Source organism: Mandrillus leucophaeus, unplaced genomic scaffold (assembly GCF_000951045.1).
Source record: "Mandrillus leucophaeus isolate KB7577 unplaced genomic scaffold, Mleu.le_1.0 Scaffold9, whole genome shotgun sequence".
Classification (NCBI taxonomy): Eukaryota; Metazoa; Chordata; class Mammalia; order Primates; family Cercopithecidae; genus Mandrillus; species Mandrillus leucophaeus.
In genome coordinates this window covers 3,116,829-3,138,090 of record NW_012109807.1, presented here as the reverse complement: position 1 = coordinate 3,138,090, position 21,262 = coordinate 3,116,829, and the positions used below count along the sequence as shown (strand labels likewise).

Sequence of the window (21,262 nt, the reverse complement as noted above, 5' to 3'; positions counted from 1 at the left end):
CCCAGACTGGCCGCAAGCCCCCTCTCACGTTGCTGTGCTGTGGTCTCCACTGGGATATGCTTCCAGCATCTCCACCACTGCCTGCCAGTGTCTCCTCTGCTCCAAGCTTTCCTTGACCTGCTTCCTGTGCTAGCCCAGTCATCCCTCTTCTGCTTATTTCGTAACTGTTTTCGGAAGTATCTGACTTTGTATGAGACTACAAAGTCCTAGAACCCAGGTCCTTAACTATTCATCATTGGGTTCCAAATGCCCAAGATCCTGATACTTGTGCAGTAGAAACTCAGTGAAAATTGTTTTTATAAATGAACAAATGAAGGAGTCATTGATAAGTTTTCCATGGATAATATAACAAGTAGGTGATTCCTATGAACTGGATAATACTTTATTATTATTACTATTATTATTTTGATAGAGACGGAGTTTCACCATGTTGCCCAGGCTGACCTTGAACTCGTGGCCCCAAATGATCTGTCCACCTCAGCCTCCCAAAGTGCTGGGATTACAGACATGAGCCACTGTACCTGGCCTGCTTTATTATTTTTTGTAATTACTTTCTCTGCTTCTTCCATTTTGTCTTTGTTTTTGTGAGGACATGATCCTTTGAAAATATGCCAGCTATTTGAAAAGAAGGAAAAATTAACAAAAAGCTACATTTACTGTGTTAAATCTTGGTAGCCGAACATCTTTTGTCATTGCTTATCAAAGCCTAGGAGAGGTTACCCTTGAATATTAAAACATAGTTTATAAAAAATTTATATTAAAATGTTTATATTAAACAATTTTTAAATTGTATAAATATATATTAAACGCTTAAATTGTGTTTCCTGTTCAGGGAATAACTATTCGACCACTGGTGGAGTTTCTTGATGTCAAGAGGTCCAATACGAAACAACAAGCTGTCAGTGAAGAAATCTACTGTCGGGTAGGTGTTAAGAAAGTGTAATACCTTTAATGATAAAGGAAAAATATTTGAATTGCAGACAGCTTGGTACCAAGTTGTCCATTTCCTGAAGAAGAAAGGAATGGCAGGGTGACAGGGAGGAGACCCTGAAGAGGGAATGTGCTGAGGGAGTATAGAATAGATATGGCCCCACGGTAACTTCTCCAGGTTAGCTTGCTAAACTCCTGCATGAGTAGAGAGACAAGAAGTCCCCTCTTTTTACTTCCCTCAGCCTGGAAATGTTCCTACTGGGAAATTATTATCATATTTCATACTTTTCAAAATTATTAACAAACTGTTATAGGTGAGCAAAATAATCGAAGACTCATCTAATACTGACATGACAAACATTTCATCAATTTGTGTGAAAATGAACTGTTTTATTGCTTTTGGTAATAAATCATAAACAAATAAGAAGCAAAAGCCATGAAGGTCTTTGGAGTTTAGAAATGATCTAAGTAGAGTGAAAATTATTGATTTCGGGTAAAGACTAATCAATTGGCCTGCTTTTTCTGTTTTAGTTGTTTGATCATGTGAAGACTGGAATTGAAGATGTTTGTGGACACTGGGGTCACAACTTTTGGAGAGACAAGTAAGAAGGTCTTTTGGGTTATGCCATTGGGTTAGGAAGTGGCCCAGGATTCCTCTGAAAGCAGGACTTACCGATTTGTATTATTTTTTAATTGGAAATCTTTCCTGTGTTGTACCATAGTATGTCCTCTAAGATAAAGTTCAGCTATAATAGAGATGTAGAATAATAGTAGCTTAAACAAGGTAAAAGCTTATTTCCCTCTTCTGTAAATAGCCAGAGATAGGCAATTTACGTTTAATAGATGAGTTTTACTCCAAGACTCCCCAGGGTCTGAGGACCCTCTGTCTAGTCGATCCACTAAGAGTAGCCTTCATTTCCAAGACTGCCTCTTGAACCACAATGGCTGCATCAATATTAGCCATTAGAGGCAGCAAGAAGGATGAAAGATGATGAGGAGACAAAGCATATGTGCTATTAATAGCTGCCTTCTAACTGAAACCATCAGAAGCTGCCATATGATTCTTCTGATGATTGACTTGGACTCAGTCACGTGGCCATTCCTCTCTGCAAGGAGGACTGAGGATTGCGATCTATTTGGCTGAAAACTAGGGCTTCCATTACTATCCATTTTGCCACACATGGTGCAGGACTTTGTCAAATGCAGAGATTCAGACCATCTAAGCATGTAAACAGATGAGCAGAAATATATATATATATATATATATATCTAAAATTATCTGAAAAATTACATACATTTATATAAATGCATATACACACAGGCGCACACACACATACACACACACACACACACACACACACAAACACACACACAGAGTTTACCACTCTGTAAAAGGCTCTGTGTTGGATAAATACAATTCAGTACTGGTCTTCAAGGATCTTAAAGTTGAAGTGGAGAAGGTAGACTAGACAGGCAGAATTAGATGCATGCTTTAATATAAACTGAGAAACAGCGTCATGGGTCGAGAAGTTAGGGCCAATTCTGACAGCAGAGCTAGGAGCAGTGGGGTAGAGAAGCCAGCCCCCACCTGCTAGTGGGAGCTCATCATGTACCTCTCTTCCTGACTGCACATTTGGCACTGTCCAGAGTGGTTGCTTGAATCAGGGCTTACATCATGGAACTTACAAATGCTACAAATCAAGGCCCTTTGTTTTCACAGAGCAATTTGTTAAACATTTATTAGCACATCACTGGCTAGGCGAGACTTTCGAAGGCAGCATGTAAGCTAATCCCTGAAGACAGAAGAATACATTTTAAACTGTATGTGGTAGATCCCTCTTGTTTTATTTTTCCTAACTTGCTAACAGAATTTTTTTCCCTCCACTTCTAATTTATATTAAATTTACTAACCTACCAATGTCTGCAAGTTAACACAAGGGAATTTTGTAGTGTTTCCTGTTTGCTCATATATGCTGGCATAATATTGGGCTACATAAGAAGTATAAGCCATAGACTCAGGCCTCTGAAATTCTGTAATATTATAGACACAACAAAACAATCACACAGCAAGCAGACTCCTGTGTGTGTGTATATATATGTGTGTGTGAGAGAGACCATTAGGTAATATAATGAGTGACAGAGACTTTCAGTGCTAGAACAGCCTTTACGAGCTTTACAACACTGTTTACTAATGTAGACAGGGCCCTGGGACTCAGCCTTACTATATAATGAAAGGAAAAAGATTTTGTTTGTATGGAGAGCATGCCCAATTAGCTACATGGGAACACAGGGTAATAAAATGAAGCAAATTATATTCTCCATTATAAAACAATTTTTAAATGGCCATTTCTCATGGGAAGTACACCCTTTTCTGGAGGCAGGTGGTAGACCAGAGATCCTATACATCTGCCCTATGACAGTGGGACCTTCATAGCATGGAGGAGTCCTCGTCTGTGCCAAGCCAGCAGAACAGACCTTTTTGCCTCTCTTCTCCACTGTTTTCATAGCAATGCCTATTTTCTGCCTACCTTGTTCCTTTCAACCCAATCACTTTCCTCCCTTTCCCTAGCATCCCCTCAGTATTTTCCTGAAATGACATATGAGAGACGTAACCCAGAACAGCTGGCTCCCTTTCCAAAGTGAGTATTAGGTTCAAAATGTCTACTGCTGCTCTGCCTCCCACACGGGGGAATAGAGATTGGCCTCGCACAGTAATCAGGCCACCGGGTCCTGGGGCACTGTCAGAAGAATGAAGAGGTAGATGCTGTGGTCATGTGGGTTTGGTCTGGAACTCAGGAGAAGAAATGTCAGAGAAAGTCTGGCTACGTCTGTCTTTCAGGCAGAGACATTATCTCTGGGGTCCATGAGTCTGCCCTAGGCACACATCCAAAGGCTGCCAGACTAATTGGCTGTAAGTGCTAAAGATGAGAGAGCCAACCTTGCCCCATGCCTGAAAGGGAATGTTACGTGGCTAGCATTTGCCACTGCAGTGGATACACTTCTTTTAGTAATTTTGAAAGCATTGATGTATTTCCGTGCACAATTTTTTTCCAGGAAAATTTCAAAGTTTCCAGGATTGTCAAAGGCACATAGGTAGAGCAGGGAAGTGGGTGCAGCGGGATGTGGTGCTGACACAGGACATTTTTAAAATGAGTTCTGCTGAGATCACATCCTTGGTGATTGTTAATGTTACTAAACATCAGCATCAAAAAGAAGCGATTGTTTCAGGCATGTTGAGTGTCTTTCCCTTTTCTCTGGAATCCTTACGCTGTGGATTTCCAGTGGTTCTGCCGGAGAATTCTTGAGGTATTTGATCCTTTGAGAATGAAGGGGGATACGGTAGGGACCCTACTCAGTCTTGGCACAAGCAGTCTAATGATGGTGAAATAGAACACCTATGTGTAGCTTAGCAGAGAAATGAAAGGTGTGGAAATGAAGCAAGGAAAACACACTATCACTACACGAAACAGAGCAGATGCCATTGTTCTTCCTTTTACTTCTCTCTAGTGAAAAGCTAAAACAACAACAATAATAAAAGTTTGAAAAGGTGTGTTGCTGCCAGGAGTCCTGGCCCAATGGGCCTAACATAAAACTCCAATTAAAAGTAGAAAAAAGTAGACCCAGTCTTTAGTGGCCAGCCAAAAACAAAGCACATTCAGGATGGTTCTTCTTTAATTATTCAGAGCCCTCTAGTATTTAGAACAAAGGACTATCAACAAGAATGTGGGTTAACACTGATTCCTTTCATGGCACAGGTGTGTCTATAAACCTCCTTGGACTTGTGGTGACCACGTAGTACACTTAATTCCTTCTCAACAAATATTTATTGCATGCTGCTTCAGTTATGTATTGGCATTATAATGTTGTGTAACAAACCATCCCCAAAACTCAGCTGCTCAGAACACGTCATTATTATTAAAGTGCATGAGTCAAGAGGCTGATTGGGGTTGGGTTTGGCCAAGTTGGGGCCGGGCTTGTTCACGTGCTCCAGTGGGTTGGCTGGCTGCCCGCTGATTCTGGCTGGACCTATCTGGTTTGACTGGGGTGAGGTGACTCTGCTCCATGTGACAGTCACCTTTGTCCTGGGACTAAGGAGCCACTCTGCATATTTTTCTAATAGTGATTGTTGAAGCACAAGATGTAAGCCTCCATGTGCAAGCCCAGGTTAAGCCACTGCTTCTTTCATTGTGTCTGCTAATAGCCCACTGACCAAAGCAAGGAACATTATTGAGCATGCTGGCAAGGAACAGGGCAAAGCAAGTCATCTAGGCCATGGTGGAAGGCCATTGCCAAGTAATATGGCAGAGGATGTAGATACAGGGAGGACTTGGGACCAAATCATTCATTCTACCACCTGTGCTTATAGTGTGCCAGGCACTCGTGATACGGAAAAAAAAAAAAAAAAAATCTCTGCCCATGTAGACCTTACATTCTTGTGCCAGGAGACAGAAAGTAAGACAAGTAAATTGTATGTCATGCTAGAAAGTGGTAACTACTATGGAGAAAAATACATCTGGGCAGCGAGATGGGGACTGCTGGGAGAGGAAGGCTGTGTGCAATTCTAACAGGATGGATAGGAAGGGCACTTTTTGAGAAAATGATTGTCAAGGAAAGACTTAAAAGAAGTGTAAAAAGTGAGCCCTGCAGGTATCTGGGGAAAAGGATTCCTAGTAGAAGGAAGAGTAAGTATAAAGACTCAGAAATGGGAGCACTGCTGGTAAGTCTTTAATACAGGAAGGACACCAGTGAGGCTGCAGCTAAGGAAGAGGGGCACAGTACCAAAAGGGGCAGACCCAGATTGTGTAGGAAGTCACAGGGCATTGTACTTGTACCCAAGGAAGATGCAGAACAGTTACATCGTTGGACATATTTTAACAGAAGCACTTGGGCTTCTGTAGAAATGCAATCGTGGAAGCAGAAATGCCAATTAGGTGCTCACTATCAGAATCCGGTGAGAGAGAATGATGTTTTGGACCAGGGCGATAGCATTAGATGGGGTGGGAGATGGCTGGATTTTGTATATATTTTGATGGTGGAACCAACAGAAATTGCTGATGGAGCAAAGATTTGGAATACTGGTCTGCTAGGGCTGCCATAACCAAAGTACCACAGATTGAGTGGTTCAACAGAAATGAATTGTCTCATAATCCTGGGGGCTAGAAGTCAGACATCAAGGTGTCAGCAGGGCTCATATCTTCTGAGGGCCATAAGGGAAGGTTCTGTTCTACGCCCCTCTGCTTGGCTTGTAGATGGCTGTCTCCTCCCTGCCTCTTCACATCATCTTCCTTCTCTCTGTATGTGTTGGAATCCAAATCTCTTCTTTTTGTAAGTACACCAGTCATTTTGGATTTGGGCCCATTTTGATGGCCTCATCTTGACTTAATCACTTCTGTAAACACTAGATCTTCAAATGCGGTCACAGTCTGAGCTACTGGGGATTAGACTTTAACATGAATTTTTGGCGGGACACAATTCAGCTCATAACATACAACATGAAAAAAGTAGAAGAATCCAGGATGACACCAGGATTTTTGACCTGGTGGAGTCATCGTTCACTGAGATGGGAGGACTCTGGCAGAATGTCAGTTCAGTTGGAATATGTTAAATTTGAGATGCCCCAGAGCTATCCAACTGCAGATGTTCAGTAAGTAGCCAAAAGCTCATATCTGGGGTTTGGCCGAGAGGTTGGAGCTGGAGATACAAATGTGGGGGTCATTGGCACACAGATGCTATTAAAAGCTAGGAGACTGGGCAAGATGGTGATGGGAGTGAGTGGCGGTATGAAAGAGAACCAAGAACTGAGGCCCAGAGCACTCCCACATTAGAAGGTCAAAAGAAAAAAGCAAAACTGAGAGAGAGGGTGAGAAAGAGGTTGGGGTACCCCAGGGTGGTATCCTGGAAGCCAAACGAAGACAATAGTTTAAACAAGTGAGGGCAGGAAAGATGAGGGTTCATAATTGCCCACTGCAATTATATCATGTGGTTCACTGACCACTTTGATAAGAGTAGCTTTAATGCGGTATTGAAGCAATGTGAATGTTCAAGAGAGAATCAGAAGAGAGGAACTGGAGAAAACAAACAGTGGTAACGTTTCTGAGCAATTTTGCTAAAAGCAGAAGTAGAGAAATGGTAAAGAGAGAAACATATGTATTTTAATCTGTAATTAGTGAATCCTAGATTTCTGTGCATCAGGGTCATATATAAAAATGTAGCAATATGTGTCATATATACATATATGTGTATGTGTATATATACATATCTGTGTATGTATACATATCTGTATGTATATGTACATACACATACATGCATACATATGTATAATACACACACATGCATGCATATGTGTATGTGTGTGTATATATATACACATACACGTACATATGTATATATACACATACACATTTATACAGGTAGGCACCTACTAAATATATAAAATGACCAGATTAGCTAAATGCTGCTACTAAGTATTCTCCTGGGAATGGTGGAAATGACTTTATTGGTAAAAACAACAACAATTTTCTTAGTCAATCCAGTATTAATTTATTGAAAGTTTCTTTATTTATAGGTTTAAAAAGTTTGATGATAAATATCTGCGGAAGCTTTTGATTCGGGAAAACCAACCAAAGTCAAGCATTGTATCTTTATATAAGAAGCTTGAAATAAAACATGCCATTGAGATGGCAGAGACTGGGATGATAAGTACTGTCCCTACATATCCATCTCTAAAGTAAGTATGGTCTTGCAAAACAAAAGTTAGTATTGCTAAATATGCATTGATAGTATTTTGAAACTAGTAATAATAGTTTTGAAAAATTGACCCAGGCCAGGTGCAGTGGCTCATTCCTGTAATCCCAGCACTTTGGGAGGCCGAGGCAGGCAGATCACTTGAGGCCAGGAGTTCAAGACCAGCCTGGCCAACATGGTGAAACCCTGTCTCTACTGAAAATACAAAAATTAGCTAGGCATGATGGTGTGCACCTGTAATACCAGCTACTCAGGAGGCTAAGGCGTGAGAATCACTTGAACCCAGAAGGCAGAGGTTGCAGTGAACCGACATCGTAGCACTGCACTCCAGCCCGGGTGACAGGGTAAGACTCTGTCTAAAAAAAAAAAAAAAAAAAAAAAAAAAAATGACCTGTGCCCTAGAAAGATGTCTTAAGATCTCACAGCAGAATGAGATTCTGGTTAAAATATGAAACCTTAGACATGTGTATGTTATGTTATTTTATATGTTTTATGTTATGTTATTTTAGACCCTTGAGAGAAACAAGATTAAATTACCCAGGGAGGAAAACAAGGATTATAAAGAGCCTTAAACTGCTTCTATGAATTTTCCTAAACAATATTCAGCTGATAAAAAAATAACCAAATGTATGAGTAGACAAGAAAATGTGATTTAGGCCAGGCGCAGTGGCTCATGCCTGTAATCCCAGCACTTTGGGAGGCCGAGGCGGGAGGATCATGAGGTCAGGAGATCAAGACCATCCTGGCTAACACAGTGAAACCCTGTCTCTGCTAAAAATAAAAAAATTAGCTGGGCGTGGTGGCGGGCGCCTGTGGTCCCAGCTACTCAGGAGGCTGAGGCAGGAGAATGGTGTGAACCCGGGAGGCGGATCTTGCAGTGAGCCGAGATAGTGCCACTGCACTCCAGCCTGGGTGATGAGCAAGACTCCGTCTCAGAAAAAAAACAAAAACAAAAAAAGAAAATGTGATTTAAGACATTAAGAAAAAGAAACAAAATAGTTGTAACAAGCATAACAGGAATTCAGATAACTGAATTATCAGACAGACTTTTAAAGTATAAAATGTGTGTGTGTGTGTGTGTGTGTGTGTATGTGTGTGTGTGTCTGTGTCTGTGTCTGTGTATGTTTAAGGAAAGAAAATTACATTGAAAGTTTTGGCAATATCATGGAGATTATTAAATGGAAATTCTTGAGCTACAAATAAAGTAACTGACTTTATGATCTTATTTGATGTGTGTAGCAGCAGATTAGACAGAGTTAATGAGATAAATGCTTAATTAGAAAACAGGTAAGAGGGAAGTAACCAAAATAAAGAAAAAGAGAAAAATACAGGAAGCTACATATTGAGTGCAAAACAGATAAATTAAAGACAATATTACTAGAAGAAAAGAAATACTCAATATTGTTCAATTTTAAATTTTCCTCAAGCTGATATTTGGATTCAATGATATGTCATTCAAAATCCCAGGGTGTGTGTGTGTGTGTGTGTGTGTGTGTGTGTGTGTGTGTGTGTGTGTATGTTTAGATCAGTTGGTCCTAAAGTTTTAATGGAAATACAAAAAGTCAAGACAATTTTGAAGATGTACAGACTTGGAAGGTTTACACTATGAGATAACAGGACTTCATATAAAGCTACATGATTAAGACAATATGATATTGGAACAGGACAGATAAGCAAGCCAGTGGAACAAAATAGTTCAGAACAGACCCACCAATATATGGAAATCTGATTAATGACAAAGTTTACAGAATAAGCAGTGGGGGAGAAAAGATGCCTTGAATAAATAGTTCTGATCAATTAGGTATTCATATGAAAATAAAATGAAATTAACCACTGCCTCACACTATCAAGTCAAGGTATACTGTAGATCTGAATGTGAGAAGTGAAATAATAAAGCTTTTGAAGATTCTGTAGGAACATACCTTAATGTTGTGATAGGAAATTATTTTTTTAAACAAGCTCCAAAAAGCACAAGCTATAAAGAAAAAGATTGATATACTGAACTGTATTAAAATCATGAGATTTTGTTTAGCCCAATACACCCTTAAAGAGGTGAAAAGGCAAATCGCAGACTGGGAGAAGATACTTGCCTCACATAACTGACAAAGGGCTACGGGAAAAAAGACAATCCTATAGAACAATGGACAAGGAACTTGTTCAGACACTTGATAAAACAGGATATGCAAATGGCAAATAATCATGTGTGTTCTAAAAAACATGCATGTGAATATTCATAGAAGCATTGTTTGCAATATCCAAAAATTGGAATTTAGCCAACTATACATCAACAACAAAACAGATGAACTGTGGTATACTTATACCATGGAATATTATACAGCAGTGAAACCGAATGCATTATAGCCATATGCAATAACATAAATGAATCTTCAGCATAATGCTCAGGGACAGAAGCTAAATGCAAAAGACTATGTATTATACTGTTTCATGTATATAAGGTTTAAGTTCAGGCACAGTGAATCTATGACATTAGAAGTCAGAATAGTTATTGCTGTTGGCAAAGACGGAGAGAATTAGTGATTGGTAGGAGGAACATGAAGTAGTTTCTGGGATTCTAGTGAATGTTCTGTTTCTTGACTTGAGCAGTGGTTGCCTAAGTATGTTCACTTCCCTGAACATATAAGATTCGTGTAGTTTATATTACATTTTATAAAAAATTGTTTAAGTATAAACAGGGATGTAGTCGTACACTTGTCACTAGATGTATGCAAAAATATTTTGGTAGGAATTTGGTGCGCACATTATATAAGAAAATGAGATATCAAAAAGATAGATCGTTACTTAATGACCTCTTATATTCCTTCCGACTCTGAAAATCTGTGAATTAACTTTGATGATCAAAAAAAAAAAAAAACCTGACTAGAAAGTGGGACAGCTGTCTAAACAACAACACCTTTCCCTGAGAAAATGCTTCTCATAAACCATCTGAGCAATTGAGAGGAGGCAAAAATGATCATCCAACTCTAGAGAAGTCTGTCCCGCTGAAGCATCAGTTCTGTTTGCTCCTCTCTGTGTATCCATTATCCACTGTGCACCAGATTTTGTACCCAAGTAATTACTTTCATGATTGGTTCACAGCAATGCTAAATTTGCATTGAAAAATACAAGAAAACTATGCTCTTTAATTTCTGTGTCCTCAGTGCCTCTTCTAGAAGACTTGCATTTATGCATATTAACCTTCCTGGCTTTAATTTGTTTTCTTGATTTTTCTTTTCTCTTTATTTTCTCATACTACATATTTTTGCAGCCTGCCTCAAACCCTTTTTTGGAAGGAGTTAGTATAAAAACATATAAATACAGTCCCAATGGTCATTCTTTGCGGTGGTTACATTCCATAAAGTAGCCTCAAATACTGATACGCAAATACTGAAAGCTTTTTTTTTCCCTTTTTTGAGGCAGAGTCTTGCTCTGTCACCCAGGCTAGAGTACAATGGTGTGATCTCAGCTCACTGCAACCTCCGCCTCCCGGGTTCAAGAGGTTCTCCTGCCTCAGCCTCCTCAATAGTTGGGATTACAGGCACCCACCACCACGCCCGGTTAATTTTTGTATTTTTAGTAGAGACTGGGTTTCGCCATGTTGGTCAGGTTGGTCCCGAACTCCCAACCTCAGGTGATCCACCGCCCCCATCGGTCTCCCAAAGTGCTGGGATTACAGGCATGAGCCTCTGCACCCGGCTGCAAATACTGAAACGTTTTTCTATGGGGACATACAACGTTAGGTTCCTTTGAGCCTCTGGTCACAAAATTTTCATCAGCCAATCAATATGTAACCTATTTTATGTATGTTTATGTTTACAGATACCTTATTTAATATACATCACTAATTCATTGACATTGAATTCATGGTCAAGAACACTATAAACTCATGTATGACCAAGCTTACTTAACACATTTTCTCTGTAAGGCACATCACAGGCTTCTTGTGCTTGGGAACTCTAGACAGCACTTCAGCAATGCCTGGGGGCCATTTAAAGCAGTAGAATCACCAATAAGTAACGTAAAAATATAAATAATCATATCGCTAAATAGACTGTGAGAAGGACATTATTTATAGTACGAGAGTGGAAACAAGAAAGCAGATGTCTCCTTGTTCAACATCTTCAGGGAAAGTGTGTAAAATGACTCAAATTTTTTGTCACTCTGCATATGTCTGTGAATAACTGCAAAAATACTGAAATTCTGATATTGGGTTTATAAATCAATACTAGCAAGTAGGTGAGTTCATGATTATGGAACCCACAAATGAGGATTGACTGGATATACATACATGTTATAAACGGTGTGTTTGCAAATATTTATGATGAGGTTTTTAAAATATGAAAACTTAATGGTAAATTGAAGTCAATTAGATTTCTGTTGGAGAAAACTATTCTATTTTACTTTATTTATGGAGTGTTAGAAATAATAAAGTGATGTAGCATTATAAGCCATTGTAGTTTTTCTTCCTTGAAAATATAATGACATGAATAGACTCTGAAAACTTGTGAATTGTTAAACGTGCCATGAATGATTTTGAAACAAATAAGAGTTACAGAATTTGGAATTATTTTAAGTTACTGAATAATCCCCAAGGGCTAGTTTTAAAACTGAAGACTCGTCTTAAATACTTATCGCTCTAAGGAAGAAAATCAATGATTCTAATATTTGTTGAAAGGTAAAATATTCTTTTTCTAAACTTTCACAGTGATTGTCGTGAAGAAAAAATAAGGAGGGCCACATCTACTGAAACTGATGAAATTCGAGAACTCCTATCAAGAAATCTCTATCACATCCGTCAGCGAGTGAGAATAATTTATGTAGCAAAATATTTACTTACCGTTGGCTGACAGGATGCCTTCTGGTTTTGCGCTGTAATTGGAGACTGCACCATGACACTGGGCTCAGCAGGTCCCATGCTGGGCATCTTCTCTCCTTCTGCTTCTCTCCACCCCGCTTCAGGGTCTTACTATCCTCCTGGACACCATGGCTGAAGCCTTGGGGTCCCCTGGGAGTTCTGCTGCTGTGGTCTTGGATGTAAAGAAATACACATGTAGACTAATTTTACAGAAATGAATTGATTGCTGTTTGTTTTAAAGAAATAGTTTTATAGCTTAGACTTTTAAAATGGAGCTCACCCTCCTTGTTGTTTATAAAGTGCTATAGTTTCTTCTCTCCTGAGTCACTTGTTTCACTTCATTTCCATTGTTAGCACCTTATTCTAATAATTTGCTAACAACACAGCTAAGGAACAGAGAGTGCCCTCAATCTTCCAAGCCCCATTTCAGTGTGTTGCATGCGTTAACTCATTTAATCCTCCAATGAGTGGTAGGTGTTACTGTTGTCGCCATTTCACAGATAAAGAAATGGAGGCACAGGGAGGTGAAGTGGCACTTGGGCTTGTCAGGAGTCCTCCTCACTCATGTGGGGGATGTTTCAGCAGCTTCTTAGCTGGTCTCCCCACAGGGTGTCCCCATTCCATCCACATGACTCTTACCTGACCCTTTTTCCTACAGTACCTTTTAATTTAAAATGAAACAAAACAATAGTTGTGGCTCCCAAGCTAAACTATTCATTGAAAATTTAGACTCTATTTCCAAGTTCCACTTTATCCAACCGTATTTCCACATCTCCCTCACCCATCTGCTCCCTGAAACACCCAGGGAGTGAGAGGTTCTGTTTTTGTACTTTGGCCCAAGTGGATTTCTCACTATCCCCCGGGAGCATCTCACACCTTCCTGTCAGCTGGTCCAAAGCCTCCAGTTTTTAAGGCTCCCCCAACAGCCACCATATTATTCCCATCCTGTGCTTAAATGGAATAGCACTTGGAGCTTATACGGTACCATGTAGTTGCAGCACTTATTTCCATGATTTTGTATAATTGTGTTAGCCTTAGATGCTCAATGAGATGGTAATCTCCTCAAGGCAGGAATGAAGCTTTGTTCTGTGTTACGTTTGCATCTCTCAATAGAACCTAAAATATTTCTGGACATGGGGATATTCCTAAGAAGTACATGTTTATTCTATCAGAAATGAATTTAATTATTTATGATTTATTTTAGGAAACACATTTTTATATAGCCTATAAAACTAAAAGCGGATGCCACGTACAGCCCTGGTTTAGGAATTTTATTTTTCAAACACTGGAAGATAATCATTGTGAGGAGTGTCACCAGCTCTCTTCATGTGACAACCCAGTTGAAAAAAGGGAACGTTCTGAAGTTAGTCAGAAGGGCATGGCACCACCAAGTGGCTCAAAGTAGTTTGTTTTTAACGTCAGTAATTCCTATTCAAAAGAGACTGTAGCATGGTGACTTGTATTTTATTTCCAGATGTTAATAATGGCTAAATACCTACAAGAGACGTCAAGGTAGACACGGCACTTGATGAAATCAATCATTTTTCTCATTTATGAAAATCACACTTTTCAATGAAAAACAAACCTTATGATCTGACTTTTATTGAAGGATGAACTATGTGGCACATACCTGTAATACCGACTTGGAAGGCTGAGGTGGGAGAGTTGCCTGAGCCCAGGAGTTGGAGGCTGCAGTGAGCTATGAGCGCCACTGCATTCCAGCCTGAGTGACAGAGCAAGACCTCAACTCTAAAAAAGAAAAAGAAAAAAAAAAAACAAAATGAAAAGAAAATATAAATTCTTTGAAGATCTGAAGACTGTTAATTTTTATACTCTTAATTTTTTGCTCTGCACAGAAGTTGTAAGTGCTTAGCTGAGGTGCAGATCCAAAGAAATGTGGTAAAGTCTTGGAATTTCTGGGGAAATGATCAGGTTCTTTTTTTTTAACGTCCTCTATGTGTTTTCATTTCAGACTTTATCCTACAACAGACACAGTCTGACTGCCGACACAAATGAGAGACAAGCCAAGGAGATTCTGATTCGCCGGCGGCACAGTTTGCGAGAAAGCATTAGGAAGGACAGCAGCTTGAAACGAGAACACAGGGTAACTGAGTGTGTGCCTCTGGGAGACTTCCAGGGGTGGAGCCAACAGCCCTTCCATTGATCAGCTGATGGTATCCTCAGCTCTGCCAATCAAGTGGCTGTTGACAGTTCTCTGAGAAGCTGCAGGAAGGCCAGGTGGCTGGGGGATGTGAGTGTTCGCAGGTAGTGTGGCCAGCATTGCAGTTGGTTCAGGGAACTGTCAATACATGAGGAAAGCCATTTAAAAACAATATCGTGGGCCTGGTGTGGTGACTCACGCCTGTAATGGCAGCACTTTGGTAAGCCGAGGTCAGTGGATTGCCTGAGCTCAGGAGTTCGAGACCAGCCTGGGCAACATGGTGAAACCCCATCTCTACTAAAATACAAAAAACATTAGCTGGGTATGGTGGCATGCACCTGTAATCCCAGCTTCTTGGGAGACTGAGACAGAAGAATAGCTTGAACCGAAGTGGAGATTGCAGTGAGCCGAGATCGCGCCACTGCACTCCAGCCTGGATGACAGAGCGAGACTCCGTCTTCATAATAATAATAATACGATATATTGGCTTCACGTAGCAAGAATTGAGGCTTATTTTTAATAATATCCTATATTGGGTTGTCAGAAATCAAAATGGTTATATGTGAACAAGGAGTTACTTTATGTGTAAAATGTAGCAGTGTTAATTAAAAGTTAATTTAAAACACTAGTGACTGCGGTACTTGAAATGCCAGTAAATTAGCTGTAGTAATACTTTTTGTTCTATTAATATCATTTTAAAGATTTATTAAAGTAAAAAAAAAACCTTATATATATATATTTGTAAACATATCTTCTTCCCCATACATGTAGGTTCTAAGTCTTTCTGGCAGTACTTTTATACACAGATGTTTCAGTAGCTTTTCTTTGAGAAGAGCCAGTGGTTTTCATGTGTTTCTAATTTATTTCCCACTTATTTCTATTTCCCTTTGTAGGGATCTCCATTCTATTTTGGAAGGGATTTAATTATTTCAAGTTATAACAGTTACAGCCCTCCACAAAATAATTTTGGAATCAGGAATTAAAATTCTGGTTTTTAACATGAAGTTTTGCCATACAATTTTTAATCTTTAATATACAATAAGTGCCACTTGTATCATTTAAGTACGATTTTATATTTTACAGGCTTCCACTTCAACCTCCCGATATTTATCCTTACCTAAAAATACAAAGCTTCCAGAAAAGCTACAAAAGAGGAAGACTATTTTTAATGCAGGTAATGAATATAGTTGGAGCAGAAAAATTTTAAATTTATTTGCCAATGTTTATAAACTAGACAAATTTTCCTATTATTTTTCTTCATTAAGCATGAGTTCAAGAGTTTGCAAATCTAAAATAATAACTGGGTGAATTTTACTCCGCATTGCAACCTTTTGGAAAGGCATTCTGTGCAGATTCTAAAGAATCCAATCAGTTATTTTCCAGCAAATATTGTCAGCATGGGGTTCAAGGGCAGGTAAACAGAAAGTTGTAATTCTGCAAATGTTTAAGTAATTAAAATTTTAAGGTAATTCCAATATATTTTCATGAAAGCAGCCATATATTTATTCTGGCTATAACTATAAAGCTTTGTTATAATGTCTAATATCTTTTTAATGTGATAGTTATCTTTATGTAGACACCGAAGACATTGTCTGTGAACCCCAGAAGAACTATATTAGGATTTCATGTTATTAAAATGTGGGATGTCTAAGGGACTTCATGCAGAAATAGAAAACCAAATACCATATATTTTCACTTACAAGTGGGAGCTAAACATTAGATACACAGGACACAAAGGCGGGAACAATAAACACTAGGGATTTCAAAAGGTGGGAGGTAGGGAGCCGGGCAAGGGGCAAGGGTTGAAAAATTACCTGTTCACTACTTGGGTGATGGGATTTTTAGAAGCCCAAACCTCAGCACCATGCAATATACCCATGTAACAAATCTGCACATGTACCCCTAGAATCTAAAATAAAATTTTCTTTAAATGTGGGATGGAACAATCATTACCCCTCTTTTTTTTGGGGGGGGGGCTTGCTTAATTAACTGTGAAGAGGGAAGTCTAAATGATGGCTGGTGGTAAAGGAGGGTGAGGCGAGAATAATCGGGGGAAGACAAGGCAGCAGCGAATATTTAGAACAGTGGCCCTTGGTCCCACCAGCAAACATGCTCTCAGTTCCCAAGAATGTCAACTCCTGGACAAGCATTTTGTTCACTGCCTTACCCACAGCGCTCCAGCACCTGAATCTGGTTCCAAAGCTGTCTCCTCCCTTTGTTTGCAAAGGGTTTTGGCCCTTTTGTGGACATGTAAAGGAAATCAGCAAAGCCGTGTTTGAGGTTCCAGATCAAGGCAAGAATCTTCTCCATAGCATGTGATTATCAGACCGCCTGCTGTGTGCCAGATGCCAGGCTGAGCCCTCCTGGGATCATCCCTGTGGGGCAGATGAGCACAGCTGCTACTACCAGAGGGGCTCGGTTGGAATCCCAGCTCCACTACCTACAGATACCTCTTGAACCTAGCTACCCCATCTGTAAAGTAGGTGATTGTGAAGACAAAATGGGCTAACGCATTTGAAAAGACTTAAGACAATGCCTGGCACACAGTAAGCTCTTCAAAGTTAGCATGAATATATACTTGTGGGCATGGGTGCTCGCAGGGGTTATGTAAGATGCACAAGGCCACTCACCTAAAATTAGCACAAGCTCGCTAACCTCCCCTCTCCCCAGAGCCCCAGGACGTATCAGTTGCCTGACCCACTAAGGTACTGAAGTTTCTTGCAATGCCTTCTCTCTAAAATGCTTGCCCACCTTGTCTTTTGCTCCGTGATAGATGGCAATAGCAGTGACTCAGACACAGATGCCGGGACCACCGTGCTCAATTTGCAGCCCAGAGCCAGGCGCTTCTTGCCAGAACAGTTCTCCAAGAAATCCTCCCAGGCTTATAAAATGGAATGGAAGAACGAGGTAGATGTTGAATCTGGCCGAGAGAAGCCCAGCACCCCCCCAACACCCCACAGCAGAGAAAAGGGCACCCAGACGCCAGGCTTACTACAGCAGCCCCTTCTCTCTAAAGACCAGTTTGACCCAGAGAGGGAAGACAGTTTGACTGAATGCATCCCGCCCAAGCCGCCACCACGGTTGGTCTGGAGGGCATCGGAACCTGGAAGCCGGAAAGCCAGATTCGGGAGTGAGAAGCCTTAATAGAAGCAGCCAAAGCAGATGTGAGTGTCTGACCCAGCACAGCTGTGCTTTGTTACTCTGAAACCCGACAAAACAGTGGAATCCATGAAAACTCTCTGTGCATCTAAATACTTCCGGGGGGCGATAGATTCATGCCACGGATAAATGAGGCAAATCTGAAGAAAAGGAAAATCCAATAAAAAATAGTCCCACAAAATGCCTTTTGTGACTTACGGGTGGCAATTGTATTATTTGCAGGCCTGAAAAAAAAAAAAATGGTAATGTGTGCCTTTATTGAACTTGAATGACAGAACTTGAAATTTTTAACACACCCTTGTCGGTGAAGATTTTAATATATTACGTATGTGCTTCAGATTTTATTTATGAAAAAATATGTATATCTGTAATCAGTCGTTAAGTGAATGGCACTAAAAGTATCGAGAACAGCTTTCTTTCCCAGGGGAGAAGGATGGCGCTTGGGGGTGACTCCTAAGCTCAGGGTGGAAGCTTTTCCCTGTCCTGACCCGATGGAGCAGCTGGTAAGTGAAGAGCACAGCTGGAAGCAGAGACACCTGATGACTGAAACTGGGCAAACAATCAGAACGTCATCCTGAAGGAATGGCCTGACTCCCACAGCGCAGATTGGAGGTGCCAGGACTCCTATGAACTACTGAGAGTCTGTTTTTTAACTTGTTCCTCTGTCTACTGTGTGTTTGGGGGTGACATCAAAATTCCATTTCTTCTTCTTGTTTAAATGGGGCAGAGAGAAAGGATGCCCAAGTATCCACCAGCTTATTGTGTTGACAGATTTGGGAGCAGCTTTTGATGAAGTTCCACCCATGAGGGTCCATGTGGCAAGTGGGGGCACAGGGCAGCACCTGGTTACAACTTGCTGGTGGGTTTTATGTTGTGCAATAGTAGGAGGAGGAGGCAGGTGATCTATGCCGATCTATGATCACCTGCTTCAGCAGAATTTTTCTGTAGAGTGATGCTTGAATTTTGAGCCTCCAGGTTAGAGGCTCCAAGTAGACAAGGAAGAAAGTTTACAGATACAATATTCTAAAGTTTAACAAGTTGGTGAGATATCAAGTTTTGAATTTGATTCGGGAAGCACTTTGGAGAATGTGGGAGTCCTACTGTTTTGCACTAGTCTGTAATTTGTTACCTCTCCGCATTCGATAATATAGTAACTCAGAATTTTCATATAAAATTGAATTATACTCATTGGAGTACTTTTTAAAAGTACAGCAGAAAGAAAAGAAGTGGAATATAAGCATTAAAGATTAGTATTTGATTCTCTATCTCTTAACTGTAGATTTTATTGGCCTGTCTTTCTTCTAAATAATTCTTTAAAACTTGACTGGAACACGCTGTGCATTTCTGAGTGTAGAAAGTAAATGAAGCCACTCACACAGTCCTTTGATTTCCCACTGAAGATACCCCAAAGGATGCAAGTGCCTACTGTATTATCAGGAGGGAAACATGAAAATCTTAAGACAAAAATCCTCAGAAGTGGTTTTCCACCCCTTCACCACCTCCACCAACAAGGAGAAGTAAATCTACACCTTTTTCTCATGTTCTAAAGTCTTAGAATACTGCTGGATTGTCAAGCATGAGACACAGCAAAGGTTACATACACAAGGTACAAGTTCATAGGAGCACAATTCCTTGATCCAGGGAAAGTAGCATAGAATGCAATTTGAAAACTACTGGCTTAGGACTTTGTGCCAAAATCTCTATTTTAAATGAAAATATTTATATATAAAAATACATTTATTCTGCTTAACACAAATGAAAATTGACATAAAATTTTATAACATGATTCATCAAGATATGTGATGTAGATTTTTGAGAATGCCAAAAATCAATTTTCAGAATAGCTACAGTATGAAATCTGAAAAGAAATACAGAAATTGAAAGTGACCTTAAAGAATAAATTTCCTCATTTTTCCTGGTTTCCTATGTTTATAACTATTTTAAAGAGTTTAACTTTCTGGAACTGAAGGAGAAAACATGAAAATGTTTACATCACTTCTTGTTAAGCAGGTAGACCAAACTCAGCTTTCAGTAATTCATCCATATAGAATTTGGATGACCATGTATAAAGGAAAACTTAAATCTTAATTACTATCAGTTTTTTTCTTGTTTGTTGAATGACAAAGGCAATAAAAATAAATTTGACTTTTTCTCTATACTTTCTTCTTTTTGTAACTCTTAAATTCTAGTCACTAGTCATTATGAAGGAGAGTATTGACTAAATATTTTCATAATCTAAATACTGTCACAATCTAAATTTCTGTACTAGAGAGAGCCCTAGTCCTTTGTAAAGCCCTTCCTTTGTCCAAACAACACTTGATCCAACCAAAGTTCCAATGTGACTGTAGATTTTTGGTAAGTCTTCGGTGTTGGTTGTAACAAAATTTGATTTGAACTACCTATAAGTGAAAAGTCGGGGTTTATTACTTTATATGTAATGCTAAGGGGAGACTGTTGGGAACAGTTATGTCAATGAGCAAACTAGAAATTGGCTTCAAAGTCTGATACTTTTAAAAGCATGTGTTTTGTGCGTATGCTCACAAAGTGTCTGTGAAGAGATTTCTTTCAGCTTTTGCTCAGCTTTATGGTGGGGTGTATTGTTTTACCTGGGCAGTGAGGGTATTGATTTGTATAAAAACTGTAGAGAAACACAGTTAGTACAAGTCTCAGCACGTTTTGCATTTATTGTACTGCCCAAATTGTGTTTATGTTAAAAGTCGTGTTTCATAATCTGCAATATTTTTGTCAAAGTGCACACTGTACTTTCTTCTTAAAAATGTGATTAAAGAGATCACTTTGTCCGGATGAAGCAGCTGTTGGCATTATCTGCTGAGGTTTGACCACCCCGTGCTGATTCTCTCATCAATCTGAAAAAGAACACTCTGGCACACAAGAGGTTAAAGTGTGTGGCTCGAGGCTACTTTTTATCCCACTTTTTAACCAATCCTTTCTTCAACCCCCTTCTACAGAAAGCAGAGGCCCCGTTTGGTTACCAGCTTCGTGGCATAACCATGGCTCCTCGTCCCTGACAGATGACACCTTCCTTTAGAATCCCCCCAGCGTCATCCACTCTGTGTCTAGCTAACACCCTCAGACGGGTCAGCCACCCTGGGGGTGTGCAGGTCAAATATGCAGATGGGGACTTTGCAGACCACTTCAGTGTCACGCTGGCACATCATTTTTTGATCCTTTTTCTTTTTAAACTTCCTGCACCTTTTCAGATAAAGTCATATCTTACTAAGTGTAGCTAATAAACGGTAGCTTTGTTCTCTTAATTGCATGGTCAAGAAATGAGTTTTTCGGCCGGGCGCGGTGTATCAAGCCTGTAATCCCAGCACTTTGGGAGGCCGAGATGGGCGGATCACGAGGTCAGGAGATCGAGACCATCCTGGCTAACACGGTGAAACCCCGTCTCT

At 39.9% G+C, this 21,262-nt stretch overlaps 1 protein-coding gene across 1 annotated transcript in view; it reads left to right on the top strand.

The window, feature by feature from the left end:
• Positions 1-20,004, top strand: part of SLC9A2 (solute carrier family 9, subfamily A (NHE2, cation proton antiporter 2), member 2) — a 104,550-nt gene extending 84,546 nt beyond the window's left edge. The window contains exons 6-12 of the mRNA XM_011969572.1: positions 833-922; positions 1,462-1,532; positions 7,496-7,657; positions 12,377-12,473; positions 14,499-14,630; positions 15,771-15,861; positions 17,461-20,004. Of these exons, the coding sequence (XP_011824962.1) occupies positions 833-922; positions 1,462-1,532; positions 7,496-7,657; positions 12,377-12,473; positions 14,499-14,630; positions 15,771-15,861; positions 17,461-17,831 (1,014 nt within the window). The 3' untranslated portion in view covers positions 17,832-20,004. The remainder of the gene's footprint in view (positions 1-832; positions 923-1,461; positions 1,533-7,495; positions 7,658-12,376; positions 12,474-14,498; positions 14,631-15,770; positions 15,862-17,460) is intronic.
• The last annotated feature ends 1,258 nt before the right edge of the window (positions 20,005-21,262 follow it).